Source organism: Cucumis sativus, chromosome 3 (genome assembly GCF_000004075.3).
Source record: "Cucumis sativus cultivar 9930 chromosome 3, Cucumber_9930_V3, whole genome shotgun sequence".
NCBI classification, from domain to species: Eukaryota; Viridiplantae; Streptophyta; class Magnoliopsida; order Cucurbitales; family Cucurbitaceae; genus Cucumis; species Cucumis sativus.
In genome coordinates, this window is record NC_026657.2 from 23033700 (window position 1) to 23052937 (window position 19238).

The following is a 19238-nucleotide window of genomic DNA, read 5'->3' on the forward strand; positions in this document are numbered from 1 at the left end:
TATCTTAATGTCAACTAGTTAAGGTAGAACTTAGTTAAAGATTGAAGCCAAGAACTCAATTGGTATCAAAGTGAAAATTGTAAGGCCTAGGGTTTGAAACCCTAACCCAATTGTTTGTATTGAAAATGAAGAAAAGCAAAACCCTCAAATGCAAGGCTTAAAAGAAAGTAAAAAGAACTGAAATTCCCGCATTACCAAAGATTCTTCCAATTTTAAGATACCAAAAGGGACGATGCATATCAAAATGCCTATCCCCATCAACAAAGGACAAAGATCTGAAAAACAGGCATCTCATCAAAACAAATTAATCACAAATATCTAATAAAAAAAGAAAAGTAAAGCATTCTTTTACGGATGTCTACAATAATTTTTAAGCTCAACTCTCATACAAGTTCTCATGTTAAACAAGTTAACACAATCTAATCCCTCAACCAGCTGGGTATTTTCCTGATACAATTTCATAAACTTTATATCTACTATCATATCACTTTAGAATTTTCTAAAACTTCAGCACACTTAATTAATTATGAGCCCTAAAAGTACTGTACCCAAACATTTTAACTATTGTCCAAGAAAAAGCATGAGAATAAAAGGAAAAGTCAATAATAAGATAAACAATCATTTCTTAACCATACCTAGGAGAATGAACACATTGTATTTTATTGAAAGACTTATACAAAACTGAATGCAAGTGAAATAACTTTACTTGAAACAACTGCCTTCAGAAGAGAAATGTCAAACATTACATTATATAAAGACAATAGTCTGTATGATGTGCACACAAAAATATACTTAACTAAAAAGGCCATCCCAACTTGAACAAGGAAACCAATTTATCAAGCTGGAATATTATTGATACCGGAGGTTCTATCGAGACGATAGGGGCGCCTACCTCCCCGTAGAGCTCAAACCAAGAACATTGTAACTATCAGATAAAGAAAATCAAAGAATGTAATACTTATTGATACGTGACATTCGGGGCATAAAATTCGCATCAAAGACCAAATTTGGACTCATAAATTATTTCACAGGAAGCGCCATGATAGAGACGAATCCAATCCATCATGCAGCAACTTGACTGAAAAGGCTTTTACGGATCTGCCAATGAGAAATACAGCTGTTAGTTTATTACATTAAATATGAACAACGTTGATAAAATGGTGCAACAAAATAAAAAACCATCGGCGTTCCTTTGCAGTTGGAAAAGGGGTGATAAAAGAAAGACGTATTGGAATATTGCAAAGAGCCCCCGATAAAGTATTTGTATTTTTGTTCTTTTATCAAAAGTGTAAAATCCTCGAATAAAGAATTTGTATATTCCTAAAGGATAAGAAAAGGTGAGGGAGGAGTATAAAAGTGCACCTATGAAGGCCGATATAAAGTAAAGGAATCATGTTGTTGAGCTTATATTCCTAAATGTTAATCAAAAGTTAAAAGTTTGACCTCTTTATTGCCAATCTAAGCGTAACTAACCAAAGTTAGAAATATGCATCCTGGGCAGATGAATTTGAGTGGACCCGTCAGTAAAATAATAACGCACTGAGGAACTTACAGATGCAGTCGGCAAAAACGTTAAAGCTTGTCTCACATCCTCTCCTTAATCTTTAAGTATGTGCTGTTATTTGTGAAAGATTCATCCAAATTCTGGAATGGTGCAACAAAACTTTTCCATCTTTGTATGTAGAGAATACACAACCGATAGCAGTGGACATTTATAAAATTAAAAGAAAAAAACTGAGTAACAACCTAGTAAACTAAGCCTTGTCTTCTAGCAAAACAAGAAATCTTCTAAATGTGGATCTTTTCCTTTCTAAAATTCTTTTTGAAGAACTTTTTCGCTCTAAAAATGATGTAAGACAATTAGAGCGGATTAGTAATTAGTGATGTAATTAGCACCCACCCCAGTAACACAGTAAGGTATGGTTGAGAAGTATACGTACCTCTGGAAGTTTTTTACGGAACACAACATCCAATCTAGCATCAAGGGTGTTCTCACAAACAATCTTCCCATCTCGAGATGCCAAGACCACTCCTCCAGAGCTGAACGATCAAAGCTTAATATTAGAAGCCTATAGACATATTGTTCATTTCTCATAGAAAACAGTGCATACTGCATAGCATAGAGAACCAAAAGGAGAAAACCTTGTGATACAAGGGCTCAATACAATTTACATAGAGAAAATTTTAAATTGTACTCCGGTCAAATTTCATACAGCATAACCTTGTATTTTGAAGTTCATATTTGACAGCCCTCGTAGTTTGCAAATTCTACAAATTGAACCATTCTATCAATTACAACTGATACTTCTTAACTGAATTAGTAAACATGGATTAACATAAAAAATGCCATGCCTAGTATCTCTATCAAAAGTAACAGTATTGTTTATTAGCATAGTTCAATTCACAGATTTGGAAATGAACGAACCATGGTGTATCTAAGACTATTGTCAAAATAAAAAGGTACAATCTGCAATTGTAAGAAATTGCAGGATTAATAATCCTAAAAAAAATTGTGCCTGTCCCCAGGGAAGGTGTAATTAGTTACAAACTAGAAAAATAAGATATGCCTGTCAGGCTGAGGCAAAGTATTCAAAAGTTACCTCCAAATCTCATAACACATAAGCATAACTTTGCCAATGCTGAAATAATATTATAACTGACCAAGTTTAAGAAGCAGGAAGTTCATATGCAAAAAATGGTAAAGATCGAAAAGGAAAGATTACCAAGAAGGACCGTGCTGATGGTGATGGCTTGGACCAGGTGGAAGATGGACATGGTCAACAATGATCTCTGGCTCATGAACTTTTTCTTTCTCTGCATATTCAACAGCTGCTGAACCCAGCACAGACTCTACCAAATAGACGTCACTTTTGCGGCATCGCAATAAAACAGCTGGCTCTTTCAGTCGAAGCAAGCTCTATAAAATAACAAAAAACCTTTAGGCAGTGCACAACACATCTAGTATATGTATATCCAGCATCATACTTATCCTACAGCAACCATACTAACCAAAATTTAAAGGGAAGATCAACCCCCACAATGCCTTCTAAGCAGCAACCATCAACAAAGAGATGAAAAAAAGAAAACTCAATCATTGTTTATCAGGATGATGAGTGTTTCAATTTGATACCTTACAGATAGGAGAATTTTATCCATCCAGAGCTATGTGAAACAAAGATTTGTTTAGGACATTTAAAATTCCTAATTATCTAGCATAAACAATTAGTAGCACTTGCAATGAACTCTTTAAGTGTAATAAACAGACAACTATAAGAACTAGCCCATACGCAGAAAACTTTATGACTTTAAGAAGTTTTACTAAATCAAAGAATCATTAAGGATACATCAAACTTTATGACATTCAAATATAGATAATATTTGAAATTTACTAACCTGAACAATGAGATCCTTCAAAAGATTTTTGTAGACATGTTCATTTTGGCCTATACTGAGAAGCTCCTTTGATGCTGCCTCTTTCATGTCGTTTACAACATCATCCTGAGCTTGCAGAACTTTGATACGAGAAGCATTGAGCTGCATTGAGTACTCGCTGGATAAAACATCAATTCCACGAAGATGTTATTCATCTATTACAAACTTTGAGGCAGAAAAACCAAAGAAATCTTTACAGCAATTGAAAATTGTGCGCCCTAACAAACCAAGCAACTATGAAGCATGAATAATGAAACTATAATTAACAAGTTATAGGGAGGAAAAAAGGTGCAGATAATTACATCTTCTTCCGAATTTCAACTTGCTTCTCCTTCTTCTCGTACTCTTGCCTGATCTTCTTCTTCTCTGCCTCAACCAGCTGCAACTTTTCTATATTGAATTCCTACAATAGAAAGAAAAAAGAAAATGAATTCCTTCCGTTCAGTAGTAAATGCACACAAACAGAAATACAACATATACGAAACCTAGAATCTGTAAGGCATAGGTAAGCGATCATAAAGCAAGGCCGATAAGTAGGTTGTTCTTAGGAGGATTAGAGAAGTAAGAAGTAAAATCATGGCATCTAAAGCAGAAAGAAGTAGAAATCGAAGGAAAAATGAAAGAAATACTTCTTCAGCAGAGACGGAGATCTCGTTGGCCTTTTCCTCGGCTTCCTGGCGGATGAACCTGACCATCTGCTGGATCTGCTTGGAAACATCTGCGTCATTCATTTTGGCGAAGTGTGTGTGAAGATCGAAGCCCTAGAAACTCAGGCGTTGCTGTGATCGTTTGCTCTAAGATGCCTAGATAGATAAAAAAAAAAAAGAAAAAAAAAAAAAAAAAAAAAAAGAACGAAAGCGTTGGGCGGTGTGAGAAGAAAAAACAGTAGATAGAGTGCAGAGCGTGAGAGAGAGAGCAGAGAGTTCGTACCGATCTCGAGAGAGGAGACCAAAAACGAAGAAGTATTGAGAAAGGATGAGAGAAGAAAGAAAGAAAGAGTGAAAGGGAGATTGTGAGATTTGGAAGAAGGGGGCCCCGCTGAACGTTGGCAACGTGAGAGAGATTGGAACACGATCGCAAACCCAAACAAGATATCATATCAACCAGCCTTCCATTGTTTTTTTCTTTTTTTTCTTTTTTTTCTTCTTTCTTTCTATTTTCTTTTTTCCTTTCACGGGGAGACTCGATCCTCATCTCTAGATCCATATTTATATAATATTCTTATACTTTTTCTATTATCTTAGTTTTATGAAAAATTAATGGAAATATCCACTATAACCTATCAACACTAATACTGGTCTCGAGTTCAAGTTTGTGAAGAGATTACGAAGATCTATAAGCTTTGAAGGTATGTTTTCAATGTTTAGGTGTATGTTCTAGTTTATTGTATTCAATTCATATGTTTACTGAACTCATATGTTTTATTCTCTCACACTTAAATGCAAAATTGTTTTATCCCACTAAAAGTTTTAGTCAAAGTAGAAGTTTATTGAAATTTATGTCCTAAAACTCGTAGTTTGTAGTTTAAAATTATATTCTATTAAATAAAGTAGTTTTTGAGGACTTATTAGTGAAAATTGAATATGATAATGTTGAATCCAATAAACTAATATCCTAAGACTATCTTGAGTAAACTTGAACTTTATGTACAGACATAAACATTGATCAAGTTTGAGTATATACCCTAAACGATCTATAGTATATGAATAAGGTTGGACATCTTATTATGGAGAAACTATTAATGTAGTTCACTTTGTAGTTAGTACAAATTATGTGATTTTAAATCGTTCACATGGAGTCATGAGAGTGAGGATATCCTATGTAAAGAGTTTACATAAGACTGGAACCATAAAATAATCACTTTTACGTTATAATATCGTTGATTGTATTAAATTGGCTATTTTGATTATTTATGACTTAGGTAACTTAATCTTAATCATGAGTTGACCATTAACTTTTGTTCACACTGAATAATCCTTAGATTCACATAAATGAGGGTAGCTCAATAGTGCTGGTCCAATAAGCCTCCCATTTTAGAGATAAGACCATGAAAAACTAGGGACATAGAGTGCAAGACAAAATCCACTCCTACCCGCTTTTAAGGTTAGTAGATAGGATGTTCTCTTTAAGAAATGAATCCAGATCTTGAACATGGAGCCCCACCCTCTCATTGGCCAGAAAGGGATTTCGTTTATAGGTTATGGACCTAAAACTAATTTTTCAATAGTAGATTAGTGAGACTTAAGAAGCAAGATGTAACCTCGGGGGTAAAACAATATTTTGACCTAGCCAAGGTTACGAACAACCTATGAAGGATTAACTTACTAATCATGGTTATATCATATGGGCACAAATATATCTATTGTGAAGGGAGTGCAACTATGGGACTTTAGTGGAAGGACCAATTAGTTACTGAATGTTGATTAGCTCGATCTAAAAGGATTTAGTTAGTTAATCTGGGATCGTTGGAGTCCATGAGTTATAGGTCTATTAGGTTTCCCTGCTAGCTCATATGAAATAAACTTATAACAGGGTGATGGAATAATTCAAATTGTTCAAATTAGATAAAGAGAGAGAAATCGATAAATATATGCGATATAGCCATTGGTTATTAGTTTGAGATAGAGTTTTATGTTTAAACGTGATTTAAATTTCAAAATAATGAATGAAGATTCATATTCAGAAAAGCTAAAAAATGTTGGAAATGGTCAAAGTTGTAAAATGTTAAAATGTTGACTTTTGAATTTGAAAAGTCATACTTTGATCGACTTTATATTTAAATGTGATTTGAATTTTAAAAAAATGAATGTGGATTCATACTCAGAAAGTTGAAATTAGTCAAGATGAATAAAATGGTAAGAAGTCAAATGGTCAAATGACCATATGACCCTTTTGCTAAAGTTAGTAAAAAAATTAAACATTTTGTTGGATAATCCCATTAGTGGGATAAGTGGCTACATGAGATGTAAACACCTAGCCCACTAAATTTCACTAATAGTTAGTGGAATGTGTTGGACTTAGGTAAGGGGTGTACATAAGCCGAGTTGAGCCAAGTTGGAGGAAAAATATGGACCAACTCAAAGTATCCGAGTTGGCAAAAGATGAAGATTCAATATGCAAGGGTCAACCCAACCCAACCCAAAAAATTTGGGTTGGGTTGGCGGATTAGTCTTTTTTTTTTCATCCTTCATAATTTAACAGAATTTCATAATCTTAGTCATCCAATATGTGTTCAGTGTGATGTTTTTGGGTTAGGTACTGAGATTATAGCATATTTAATAATTAAGAAGTTGAAGTTTAGAAACTTAATTTCAAGAAAAAATAGAAACTTGCAGATTAATGAAGAAACCGAAATATTGCTTGAAGATTAAACAAATTCAATAACATTCACGGTCATATATTACCTACAAATTTAATGAAATTCTCAAACTGAATCAATCGTAAAATTTGGTTGAATACAAACACATCAACAAAAAAAATAAAAAAATCAAAGGATATCCAATTCAATTGAAATTAAAGGAAATTGCATACGAAATTTCAATAGGAAGAAATGATTTCGTTGAACGAATTAAATACCTTATCAGAAGCCACAACTGAAACTAAGACCAAACAAACGGCAAATCCACAAATTTTAAACCCTAACAAGATCTTCTTCCTCAATTCCTCCCTCTTAATTTTCTTAGTTGATAAATCAACTTCTATTGTTGCCCATTGCCACTCTCTACATCGCCATCACTATCACTAACCTCTTTCAGTTTTCGTACTCCTTGTATTTCAGTATCCACCTTCGTTACAACAATCGGCTCAAACGGCTGCACGCTACAAGTTTAGGAGATAGAGGATTAGTGGAGAGAGGTAAGTCCTAGAGTGGTGTAATGGAAAGAGCATCGTCAATGGAGGAGTTTCAATGAGAGTGACAAGTGTGATTGGAGAAATCGAAGAAGATGGATGGTCGTAATTTATGTTTGTTCTCTTGTTGGAACAACATATAAGTGCTACTTGGGACTTAGTCTTAATAATCCAACATCTATGTATACAATTGTAATACTTCACTAAGAAGGTTCACTGGACATAATGTGCACGCCATGTCTTTATGTATTGCAAGGTAAATTCTAAGTGATACATCATTGGTCATGATCATAGCATGTGAAGTGTTCACCATGTACCTCTTTATTGCATAAAGCCTAAGTCATTGTTGAATCCAAGTTTTCCTACTGTTTGTCCAAGTGCAAGCAAAGTAGTAGGTTTACGTGGATGATCCAAGATCGGACATAAGAAATTGTTTCAAGATGTTAGTTCTAGAGACTCATGCAGGGGATAAATTATGATGAAATTGATAATTAAGCGAACTAACTTGCATTCGAGAGAAATGTGAAGGAAGATCTATGCACTATCAGACAACTAGGCAATGCGAGAACCTTGATGCGCTATAACTTGCGGAATTAGCTCATGATTAAGGCAACCTTCTCTCGAAGTGTTTAAACGTCACACTTGCTCACCTTTCGGGATGTAAATGACTGTGCTTGATTAGACAAGATATTTCTACTTGCCCTCTCGAGTAGTTGGCGATTGACACTAGTCAAGTGATGAATATAGCTCAATTAATAAGATAAGACTTATAGGCTAAACTCCTTATCAAGAACTTACCACGACCCTAACTACTAATAACACATTGACAAGTGAAAGGTCAAGAGATGATGGATTGAAAATGTATAAACATGTAATATATATATAACGAATGTAGGTCGTAGGCCATTATACAATATGAACAACAATGAAAGGAACCCGATGATGACTTTTCTCCTCTCAGAATCTAAGCTTTCGCGTTAAACTCTGATTGGAAAAGATGAATAAGTGTTATACATCCGGTGGTTAGGCTCATCCTTGCCACCAACTCTCTAGGTTTTTTCCCATTCGAACGTTACTTTGGGTCCATTCTGACCTTTTTCCCATTTAGGCTCTTCTCTCCTTAGTGAAGATATGGTGCTTTTACAGGCAACTTTAGGTGGAAAACTTCTCTTTTTCTGAAAATGTAAGCGTCGACTTTGGTTCTATAAAGTCACATCTCACTCCAACTACAATTCTTGTCTTTTAATAAGTTTTCTCCACGTTGTGACGTAGTTCCTTGCTTGGAGGTGTTAGTTGCCAGGTGAGTTCCCAACGCGTTATTTGTGCTCGGGATATCCTCAGTGATTTGCTCATTTTTCTTGTTCGCTCATCTTGCATTTAACACATGAAAACTGCGTAAAACAGGCATGATGTTTATGTAAGTTATATTTCTAAAATACTTATGTGTTTACAACACAAGTTACGTGTTCTGATCAGCTTCTTATGCGTTTTTTCCTCATTATTCTATTAGAAAAGGCTATAATAACATACATTTCTATGTGTTATCAATGGACGAAGAGTGGAGAGGCAATGAGGGATCTTTGTTGGTGAAAAGGGACTGAAGAGGTAAAAGAGAAGTCTAGAAGGCTGGGAAGAGAAGTCTGCGAAGTGTGAAGGTGGAATGGGAGTCCGGACTAGAACGACTGAAGAGTACAATACTAAATGTATTTAGGGTTATATATATATTATAACCAGGTTGGGTTGGGTCAACTCGACCCCTTACCTGTTCAACTCGTACCTCGATTCATATTTTTTTTTCTTCTAATTTTCTAATCTGACCCAATCCAACTAAAATTTTAACCCAATCTAACCCTTACATTTTGGGTTGGGTAATCTGAGTTTGTTGGGTTACCGATTTTTTTGAACACCTCTAGACTTAGGTTAATTTTCACATGCAATAATTGCATGTCGTTTGCCTATTTAAAGGCTTTGTTTACAAAAAAATTTTTTAAAAAAAAACTTTTTGGCACTTTTTAATTTTTGCAATTAAAACAAGAAGTGGAAAGTTTACCTATGTTCTCCTAACCCTAAGCCAATTCACATCTCTCTCTTAATTCCTTCACTTATCGAGTCCTACAACTCAGTCCTAGGTCCAAAGAATGACATGTCAACAGTAGTGGTGGTTCCGAGCTCGTGTTCATGAGGAGATTACGAGGATTGGGAAGCTTCAAAAGCATGTTTTCTATTAATCCTAATTTTGTCTTTTTAAGGTTATGTTGCATGTTAATTTCTAAATAGTTTTTTAGATGCAATTAGGGTAAAATTTGATTATAATTTTGTTGTGCATGTTTATGTGTTCCCATCACTCCTACCCTCTAAAAAGAGACCGGGGATCACAAAGATGAAAGTGATAGTAGTAGAAACCATCGTCATTGGAAGAGGCCTTCGAAGAAAGCAAAGACATCTGATGATGATTCCTATGGGGGTGTTTGAGTGCTTTGGCAATTCCTAAAATTACAACACCACTAGTTTGTATATATGCATACATAAGAACGTAATAGTTATCTCATTCATAGGAATAAGACTAATGGTTTGAAAACATAATTTCACATTCAATAGAAACATATAAAACTTTACTTAAACATAACAGATGCTTTCATTCGAAATCACTTTATAAAAATTCTTTATAAATTAATACGAAACATAAAAGAAAGCTTTCAAAAGTATATACAAACACTTTTGGAAAAGTCACTCATGAAAACTTGGTTTTCCCTTGGCTCATAACACTTATCTTCACTTTTCTTCTCATCTAGTAACAACTTAACACTTTGACGTTTCTTCTCAAATTCTCACAAAACTAGCCCCTTCTTTAATATTTTCAATTTCTAGTTATAATAATCTTTAACCATATTAGTCGTCCTTGAGCTTCTTTTAACTTGTCAACACTTGGTTACAACTTTACATGTGCAAGCTTAATATTTCACTTAACCATGTAATAACTTGTAGAAATACAAGTTATTGTGGTCTTTTATGTAAAAAAAAAAAAAAAGAAGTCTTATCACATAAGAACATAAGAAAACATGGAAAAAAAGTAGAGAATTTCATTAACTTGTGTATCGCATATTACAAAAGAATTGTATCCCTGTTTTATCGTGTTTCATATGTTTTATCGCAGGATATTAGGCAAAAAGAAGTAGAGTTTGGTGTTAAAACATCATGTGAGAAGACACATTCAACCAACAAGTCGACAATCAAACAAGCTAGGCGATTTCTTGAATAATTTTGAATGCAATGTTTGAAGTTTGGTGCTCTAGTTTTATTTATAGTCTTATCGCATTGGTTTGCGCGATTGAGATATAGGAGTTGAATTCATATCGCAAACCTCTCTATGTGGCGAATCATGATCATTGAATGAGTGATGCTCACTACGTCTTTGGTCCTCATGTAGTTATTAACTCTTCCTTGAGTACAAGTTTTCTATTGTTTGCTTAAGAGTAAGCGAAACAATAGGTTTTCTGAATAAGCCAAGGTCGAACACCGAAAATTGATATCAAATCTTAGTTATAAAGCTTACTTCTTCATCTAGGCAGTATAAAATACCCATCTCTAAAGTATAAGGCAAATGTATCTAAGTACTAAGCCTAATATCTACACTAGAGATTCTGTAAAAGGAGTTAAGAATAAGTGGAAGATGGGGGATGGACTAACTTGCAATTAAGAAAAAGTGAAGGAATGTTTCCACATTGCTAAGCGATTAAGCCATGCGACAAGCCTCGATACGACAGAGATCAGTCAACTAGCTTCTAATTAACATAAACACCTTTCAGTGTCTTAAATGTCACACTTGTTCGCCTCTCGGGATGTAAGTGATAAAACTTCATTAAGCGATTGCTATTTGAAAGTGATTAATTATAAGAATTATATTACCTCTCTTTTAAGGGTGACAACCTCTCGGCGCCAAGTCAACACACTTGTTCTCCTTTCAAAACACAAGTGACAGAGATTTAATTGTCAAGGTGGAGTTTGTCTCCAAACTTCTCCTTGCATGCGTTAGCTATATTCTTGCTACTTGCTCTCTCGATTAGTTGGTCACAGAAATTGACTAAGTGATGGAGTAAAGCTCAACTAACGCGATAAACCTTATAAGCTAGACTTCTTATCAAGAAGTTATCATAAGCCTAATCTAATAACATTTTGACAAATGAATAATAAAGGAACGACAGATTGAAAAGTGGATAAATGTGCAATGTATTAAATAATATAGGCCTTCGACCATTGTACAATGTAAAGAATAGTTGATAACGTGTAGAAATACATATTATTATAGCCTATTTTATTAGAATTATGAGGCCGAAATTAGGAGGAAGTATATCAAAACGCATAATTTGTATTGAAATTGCATAAATACTTGGAAATATACTTTACATAAATGCCCATGCCTATTTTTACTTCGTTTTCAATGTCTTAACGAAAGATTAATAATAAGGAAGGAATTAGTGAATCACAAAAGAACTCACGAAAGCATTACACGATCGAAACCTTGTTTGGCGAGTACAATTTTTCAACGAGGAACCATGGTACCACATGAGGAAGGTTCACTAGGGGACAAAAATGACAATTGGAGATGACGTGACTCGCGACAAACACCTTTTGACGTGTGGCGTATATGCTCAAAAGAATAGAAATTTCCCGTTGAAATTTGTATATAAAAGAACTCCTTCTTCACCAAGGAAAGCAGTCTTGAATGAGCCACTTTGAGAGACGCTTGAATGAGCCAAATGATAATAATAAAATAAAATTGTTATTATAGAAAGAGGCTTGAAGGGGGCAAAATCTAAAGAGAAGGGTAAAGGAATAACCTTTTCGCTGGCTGTAAAGAATTTTTTCTTCTTCTCCAATCATACTGTAAGTGAGAGCTTAGAGTCTGAGTAGTGAGGGTTTTCCATTTTCCGTTCCCCCTAACTTATATTCATTACCAAGTCTTATGTTTTCCCTTTTTGTATTTTTTGTGTAATATTTGTACTATTCATATTGTACAATGGTTGAAGATTTACATTCTTTATATATATATTACACGTTTATACCTTTCCAATCCATCATTTCTCTACTTTCCATTAGTCACTTGTCCAATGTAAGTCATCCACTACCCGAGAGGGTAAGTAGCAAAGACATGGCTAATGCGCAAGGAAGATTTTTCTCTTCCATTGCGAGATAACTTCCATCATTTGTATCCGGCGAAAAGGTGAACAAGTGTGGGCACTAGGAGTCGAGAGGTTGTTGTCCTTAATCATGAAGTTCTATACGTCTCATAAGTAAAACTCTTCTAGATATATCTCACCTAATCACACTTAGTCATATGGATTCTGAAAGGTGACCATGTGTGGTGTTTAATGACTCCAAAAGGAGCATGCCTTAATCATAAACTGATTAAGTAAGTTATAACGAATCAAGTCTATCACGTTTCTTAATCGCGTTATAATACATAAACATTTTTTCGCTCTTTCTTGCATATAAGTTAGTTGACATAGTCATCTCGCATCCATTCTCACCTCTTTACAGATTCTCTAGGTGTATTTAAGTAGGTACATAGTGAGTACTTCACATATAGTGATCATGACCAATTATGACTTATTGCATCAAATTAATTGTGCATTTAAATAACCTTGAGTCTAATTGTGCATTTAAATAAACTTGAGTCCGAATGGAAGTGAATATACATTTCACACTTACACCATGTCTTTGGCACTTTGAAACTAAACAAAAGCACAACAAATAATACATTACAAGAAATACAAAAATGAAATGTAAAGGGATGAAAAAGATGTTACAAGTTAGGGGGAAAAAAAATGGAATCTCTCTAATCATCTTTAAGTTCTCACTTGCAATTGACTAGAGAAGACAAAGAACTTTCATAGAAGCCAGAAAAGCTAGTCTTTTCTGCGGGCTCCAATGGAACTCTCTAGGTTTTGACCCATTCAGGTCATCCCTTTCACTTGGTAGAGATGGAGTCTTTTTATAGGCAACTTTTGGCGAAAAACTTCTATTCTTTTGATCTTGTCAGCGCCGATTGCAGGGTTTATCAAGTCACATCAACTTCAACTACCATTCTTGTCTTCTAGTGAATCTTCATCACGTGGTGATATGGTTCCTCATCTAAGGACACTTGGTTGTCGACAAGATTCTTATGGCGTAGCACGCACTCCTCTACGATTCACTGGCTTTCTTCTTTTCTTTAGAATCATGTGATAAAACAATGAAAAACAGGGTAGAACAGGCATGGAGACTTATGCAAGTTATATTCTCTTATATTTATGAATTTGCTATAGAAGCTATGCTTTTTGACACATTCTCATGCGTTTTGGTTCCATTGTTCTACCTAAAAGGCCACAATAACTTATATTTCTATAAGTTATCAACAATCTGAGCACTAGCAGACAAAGTTGGTTGGCCCAAATGTCAAAAATAGGACAAAATGATGTGTGCAATGAAAGCACCGAAAGGTTGCTCGCTTTAAATTAGGATAAATTGTTTGTAATGCAAATAAACTGATTAGATGCAAATTATAGCATAACTTTAAGTATTTGGATCTCAAGAGGCAAGCAAGTATGGCGAAAGCGTCAAAAGAACACTCGCCTTAATTTTGAAGTTAATAGATGTCTTATATCACCTCCAAATGTTAATACACAATATATTGCAACGAGTTAATTAAATATTCTTTCATATCATGCCTATAATTGAGTTCATTTTCCATTTCACTCCATTGCCATGATCACCTTGCACCACTAATTGTTCATATCCATATTGTAGAGCTTATACATCATAAGTTTAGCTACACGGTAAGTTCAAAGGAACATTAATTTCCTGAGTTCAACCCTGGACTTATCAGAAAACCTCTCTTCATTTACACTTGTGCGAAGAGAAGAAAACTTGTATTGCATGCATATCATGAGAAGATTAGCAATGTATAGATAGGATTTGCTCCTTTTATTGCATCATCCTAGCCTAATCGCCTAATAGGTTGCTCAATTAGAGCTTAAACATGACATATTCACAAACAAATGTATGCACATAATAGATCTAGCACCATGCTTAGCTTTTAATCTTACACGTAAAATCCATGTCAAATCAAGATTAGACATTTTTCTCGTCTGGCTTTACCTCGCGTTTTGCGTTGAACTCCAAACGCCTAATTGTACTTAAACGCCGAATGTATTCTCGTGTCGCCTTACTTCAACACAAACTAAAACTTCAAACGCCTAACACCAGTTTTCAAAACTCAAACTCCTTTCAAGACGCCTTCTCTTAACACTTAGTAAAATATTTACCCTTCTATTCTAGACACAAGTCTCATAATATATATTAATTATTAGTATTTAGTGAATAAATTATTTATTTACTTATTTCTGTGTCACCATTGGACGATCATCTACAAGGGTTGCAGAGCAATGTAGTGATAAATCTTTGACACGGCCTTAAGTTTGGGATTTAGTCATAAATTATTTATTTACTTATTTCTATAGGTCTTTTGACAATCATCTTCAAGGGCTTGTGGAGCAATGTAGTGATCAATCTTTGACAAGGTCTTATATTTTGGGTTAAGCCATTATTGAAGAAAAATACAATTTGTGCTTTTCTTTGACTTTGGTATTTTCTCTTTTATTGTGAATGTCAGTATACCGAGTGGTGGTATAGGGAATCATATAGATTGAGTTCGGCTATTTTGGAAAAGTTTTGTAGGGTAAGTGTGAGCTTTGCAATCTTCATTATGGTTGAACCTGTCGTTGCAGAAGATTGGATGTAGACTCGTACTTGGGGCGAACAAATATGATTTCCAATATCATTATATTCTTTTTTCCTTTGTTTATTATTTGTTATTTGTATATTTTAAATCTTCTTTAGTTTAATTTTTGAATATTATCTACATCTAAGTATAAATTACGCCAAACATAAGAGGAAAGATATACAAATGTAGGAATGATCGTTTAGAGATACAATTAGTTAAAAATTATGCAAAATTTAATCGATTTGGAATGGATTTCTTTTTAAACTTGTTTTTATTCAAATCCTAGTTTAATTTTAGATTATTTATTTGCGTTAAGCATCAAAATCTCAAATATCTAAAATAATTTAATAAATTTGTGCTGAGAATAGGAAATCAAACCTTCTACCTCTTGGGAGGAATGTCATATTATCAATTTTTAATTGAGTTAATAAATCAAATTAAAATGTAATGATAAATTTAATACCTATATAATTTTAGATTTACTATTTTGTATTGAAACTTTAAAATGTATGTCCAACAAGTTCTCGAGCTTTTATTTTCGTATTCAATAAACTTTTAAACTTTCTATTGTGTTGAATACAACTTTGAATCTTTTATGTGTGTTTAATATGACATCGACTTAACTATTTAACATTTTAAAAAATTAACACATACTAATTAGCTAGACACAAAATTAAACATTAAATTTATTTTCAATTTCAAAATACATCGTCTATCAATTAGTTTTTAAGAAATTCTAACACGTTATGTATTTAATGTCTTGTTTGTTTAGTAGAAAGTTAGGAAAAAGATTATTTTACGTATTTGCTTTGAAAGTTGCTAACTAGGCCTACTTCTATCTTAGCAAGAAAATGTATTGAAATATGGATAAAGAAAGCAATCTACTCATGCCCATGCACAACAACCATAAAAGGAAAAACTCTACTCTCAAAGTAGTGAAGTTTTCCTCGGGCAAGACATCGAAACATGTTTGAAATTCAACCTGCATCTGTCATTTGTAATCTCAATCCGCTTTTTGATCACTGATTCACTGGCCACTAGATTGAGGGATCACATCTCCTTGTTCCCAAACCTATTGGCTCAGATGAGGAGACCTTGTTTTAAAGTTTGAAGACATTATTTTAGATATAAGCGTGAGAGTTCAAAATCTAAAACTTAAAATTAATTTGGAAATTGAAAAATAGTTGACACCTTTTTTCTAGGGTGGAAATGATTTAATTATTATTTATTATTATTATTATTACAATGGCTTTAATTAACTAACTAACTTTAGAAGGGTAAGGTAAGGAGGAATGGTTAAAGGTTTGCATGGTAAGCAATAGAAATGATTGGGAAGAAGTTTAATTAGAATCACTCATTTTAGAGAGATCCATTTTTAACCGATTTGGGTGTTAGTGATTTGTATGTTAGATTTGGAATGGAGGAGAGAAACAAAATTCCTCCATTTCCTTGTCGTTTTGGTTTCTTCGACTTCTCTCGATGGGTTGTGGCATTTCTAGGTTTGACCCTAAGGAGGTAGTCGAAGCAACGGCCAACGATTCCAATCACAATGATACTCCAAATCATTCCAATCACAAGTCCTATTCAACCTCCAATTGCTTCACCGGTGAATCCAAGCATATGAGTCACCAAGGACGTCCCCCTCCACCTGAGCCTCGTCATTCTTCTTCTGATCGAGCTGCACCCGGAGATCAAAAGATGATGAAGATGAAGACAAATGTCAAGCAAGAAGAATCAAGAGGGATTAATACTAATGGCCTAAAAATAAGGATGAGGATGAGGACAAGGACTAGAACTTCAACGCAAATTGATAATGATGATGATGATTCTAGCGATGAGGATTCTGATAAAAATGATCAAAATTGCCGTGAGATTTGTCGAGGAGGATCCCCAAGTTTCAGGGAATATTGCGTTGACTCTGAATCGAGATCAAGAAGCATGGGAAGTGAAGGTAGAGATCAAACTTCGGAAAATTATTATCGGAGATAACAAAAAGTTAGTTATCGTTACTTGATAAAAGAAAATTGCAAATTTGATGAAAGAAAAAAGAAAAATAATACTCTTGTTTGTTCTTTTAACATAAATTGGTTTTTATTTTACATAGATGACTGTGAAGGAGATCAGTGCAAGTGGGCACCAAAAGAGAAGGTATAAAATTTTATGAAAGTAATGTGTATGTTTCATTTTAAAACTTTATTAAGTCGAGAAGTTAGAGTTATATTTTTATAAAATGCATGGCAGTAATAATTGAGTATTATTAGTGTTTGAATAAATTGAAAATGAAAATTGTTGATAGAATTAAGAACAATAATATATTTGTTTGGGCAGGGAGTGGATAATGAAATAGGGAAGAAAGAAAGAAGAGGAAAAGGTTTAAGGAACGCATTACAACGTGGAATGACAAGTGGTGGAGTCAAGAATTTGTTAACTTCCTCTTCACGTCCTCAACAACACCACACCAATTTTTCTTCCCATTAACCTTTTGCAAAACCCTCTTCATTTCATTTCAATTTCCTACTCATCAATTCTTTTATTTGTTATTTATTTATTCTTTCAAATCTAAACATTTGTGTAAAACAATTTCACTTTTTAAATGCCTATAACCTCTCTTATTCTTTAGAAAATTATATTAATTTGTGCCTCCAAATAATTAGAAAGGATCAAAAGAAAATATTAGTAACATTACCCGTGTAAATCAATGCATAAAAGTACTATCAACTTTATACGAACAAACTTACTTATGTAATAAACTATGACTTTAGGTGTGTAAATCAATAATGATAACTAAATATGATTAGTAATAAAATAACTGATAATTAATAGTGAAGACCCAAAAGTTAATATATCAATCATGCATATGAAAGGTTGAATACATTATTCAACAGTAAGAAGATGACCTAGGCGATACAAGTCATATATTAACGTAATTTATTTGATAATTAAGGACAATATTGCTCCTACCTTGTTCGTAATTGCTTACATCAAAATTACATAACATGCATATCATCCACAATAAAGTTACAAAAATCAAAACACACTAAACTTATATAACATAGTATAAATACATAGCCACGTAAGAACACAACGCTCATTAAATTAAAAATAAGAGAGATACAAAAATCATATTATTAAACATAATGATAATATATTGAAGGGATTGAATCTCACATTGGAAGCGTTTTATATCGCTTTTAATATATAATTTTGGAAGATTCAACAATAAGAATTCAAAAGAGAAATTGTATGATATGACAATTTAAAAAAAAAAAAGCAGCCCATAACATATGTATATTTTTTTTGTATATTTTGCAAATATGACAAATATGACAAGTAATTAGATATGTGAGGGTTATCAACTTTTAAATTTGCAAATACCCTAATTAAAATCATGCTTTATGATTTTCTAGGCTGGGTGTGAATGTGCTCATATAATCACTGTGGGCTTGAATTATAATAACCTTAACTCTTGTTTGAGGTCCAAGTTATGAAACCTAGTTTTAGGGTTTCCGTAACCCCTGTTTTACCCATAACACCCCCACAGTTTCTTCCTCAACCCGTCGTAATCCTCTCCATACTACTTCACGTAATTCCCTCTCCCTTTGTTTCCGTTCCTCTCTTCTTCCTTCTCCCATGGCTAACCCACTCCGCCAAAGTAACACGACACCAAGATCTCTGCAAGCACCGTCGGGCCCTCTTCCTTCATTTTCACTCCCCTCTTCTTCCTTCTCCCATGGGTAAGCCACTTCACCAAAGTAACACGGCACCAAGATCGATCCCTACAAGCACCGCCAAGTGCAACCCCACAAAATGGGCTCAAGCAGGGGTGTTGGTGCGATAGCAAAGGCAAAAAAAGTGGCAGGACTCCTGGGGAGGTTGACGAACAACAAGAGGATGAAGGGGAGAAACAAGGCAATCCAAGCTGTGTGGAGGTGTTTTGGAGCCGTCATTGATGAATTTCACAGGCAGAGAAATTTTGACGCACAAATGGGGGATCTTACGACGTGGGTCAGAGCTATGCTAATGGATGAAGATACTTGCATCAGACGATTTAAGGGTGAAAGAGGAAAAGTAGTGAATTTTCTAAGGAATCAAGGGTGAAAGTTGGTTGTATTACAAGTAATGCACTTGCTTTGGTTAATAAATTGGTTGCCTCTGGCTTTAAAATTGCACTAAATATGTGAAGAGACTTGTAATT

General features: G+C 34.1%; 2 protein-coding genes across 3 annotated transcripts; one reads left to right on the forward strand and one right to left on the reverse strand.

Annotated features, from left to right (window-relative positions):
• Positions 1-636: 636 nt before the first annotated feature.
• LOC101217221 (V-type proton ATPase subunit E) lies at positions 637-4588 on the reverse strand. Its single transcript, XM_004147955.3, has 7 exons — positions 4363-4588; positions 4062-4235; positions 3735-3835; positions 3394-3550; positions 2724-2917; positions 1941-2040; positions 637-1098 (listed from the first exon to the last, which is right to left on the reverse strand). Exons 2-7 carry the CDS (start codon positions 4161-4163, stop codon positions 1063-1065), a joined length of 690 nt encoding a protein of 229 aa, XP_004148003.1. The 5' UTR covers positions 4164-4235; positions 4363-4588; the 3' UTR covers positions 637-1062.
• Positions 4589-16443: 11855 nt separating this feature from the next.
• LOC105434913 (hypothetical protein) lies at positions 16444-17632 on the forward strand. Of its 2 annotated transcripts, none has more exons than XR_969026.2 (3): positions 16444-17038; positions 17148-17191; positions 17372-17632. XR_969026.2 is itself a non-coding variant. In XM_011653244.2 (3 exons), exons 1-3 carry the CDS (start codon positions 16523-16525, stop codon positions 17519-17521), a joined length of 666 nt encoding a protein of 221 aa, XP_011651546.1. In that variant the 5' UTR covers positions 16444-16522; the 3' UTR covers positions 17522-17620. The 2 variants fall into 2 exon arrangements, 1 of the variants encoding a protein (XP_011651546.1); XM_011653244.2 differs by having other exon boundaries at positions 16444-16994; positions 17372-17620.
• Positions 17633-19238: the final 1606 nt, after the last annotated feature.

Bases quoted from the DNA above. Each gene is read 5' to 3' on its own strand.
- LOC101217221 (XM_004147955.3), bottom strand. From the start codon at position 4,163: ATGAATGACGCAGATGTTTCCAAGCAGATCCAGCAGATGGTCAGGTTC. The intron at 2,918-3,393 runs GTTAGTAAATTT...GTTATTTTATAG, and splicing joins TGAAGGATCTCATTGTTCAG to AGCTTGCTTCGACTGAAAGA. The intron at 1,099-1,940 runs GTACGTATACTT...TCTCATTGGCAG, and splicing joins TCCGTAAAAAACTTCCAGAG to ATCCGTAAAAGCCTTTTCAG.
- LOC105434913 (XM_011653244.2), top strand. From the start codon at position 16,523: ATGGGTTGTGGCATTTCTAGGTTTGACCCTAAGGAGGTAGTCGAAGCA. The intron at 16,995-17,147 runs GTAGAGATCAAA...TATTTTACATAG, and splicing joins AAGAAGCATGGGAAGTGAAG to ATGACTGTGAAGGAGATCAG. The intron at 17,192-17,371 runs GTATAAAATTTT...TTGTTTGGGCAG, and splicing joins AGTGGGCACCAAAAGAGAAG to GGAGTGGATAATGAAATAGG.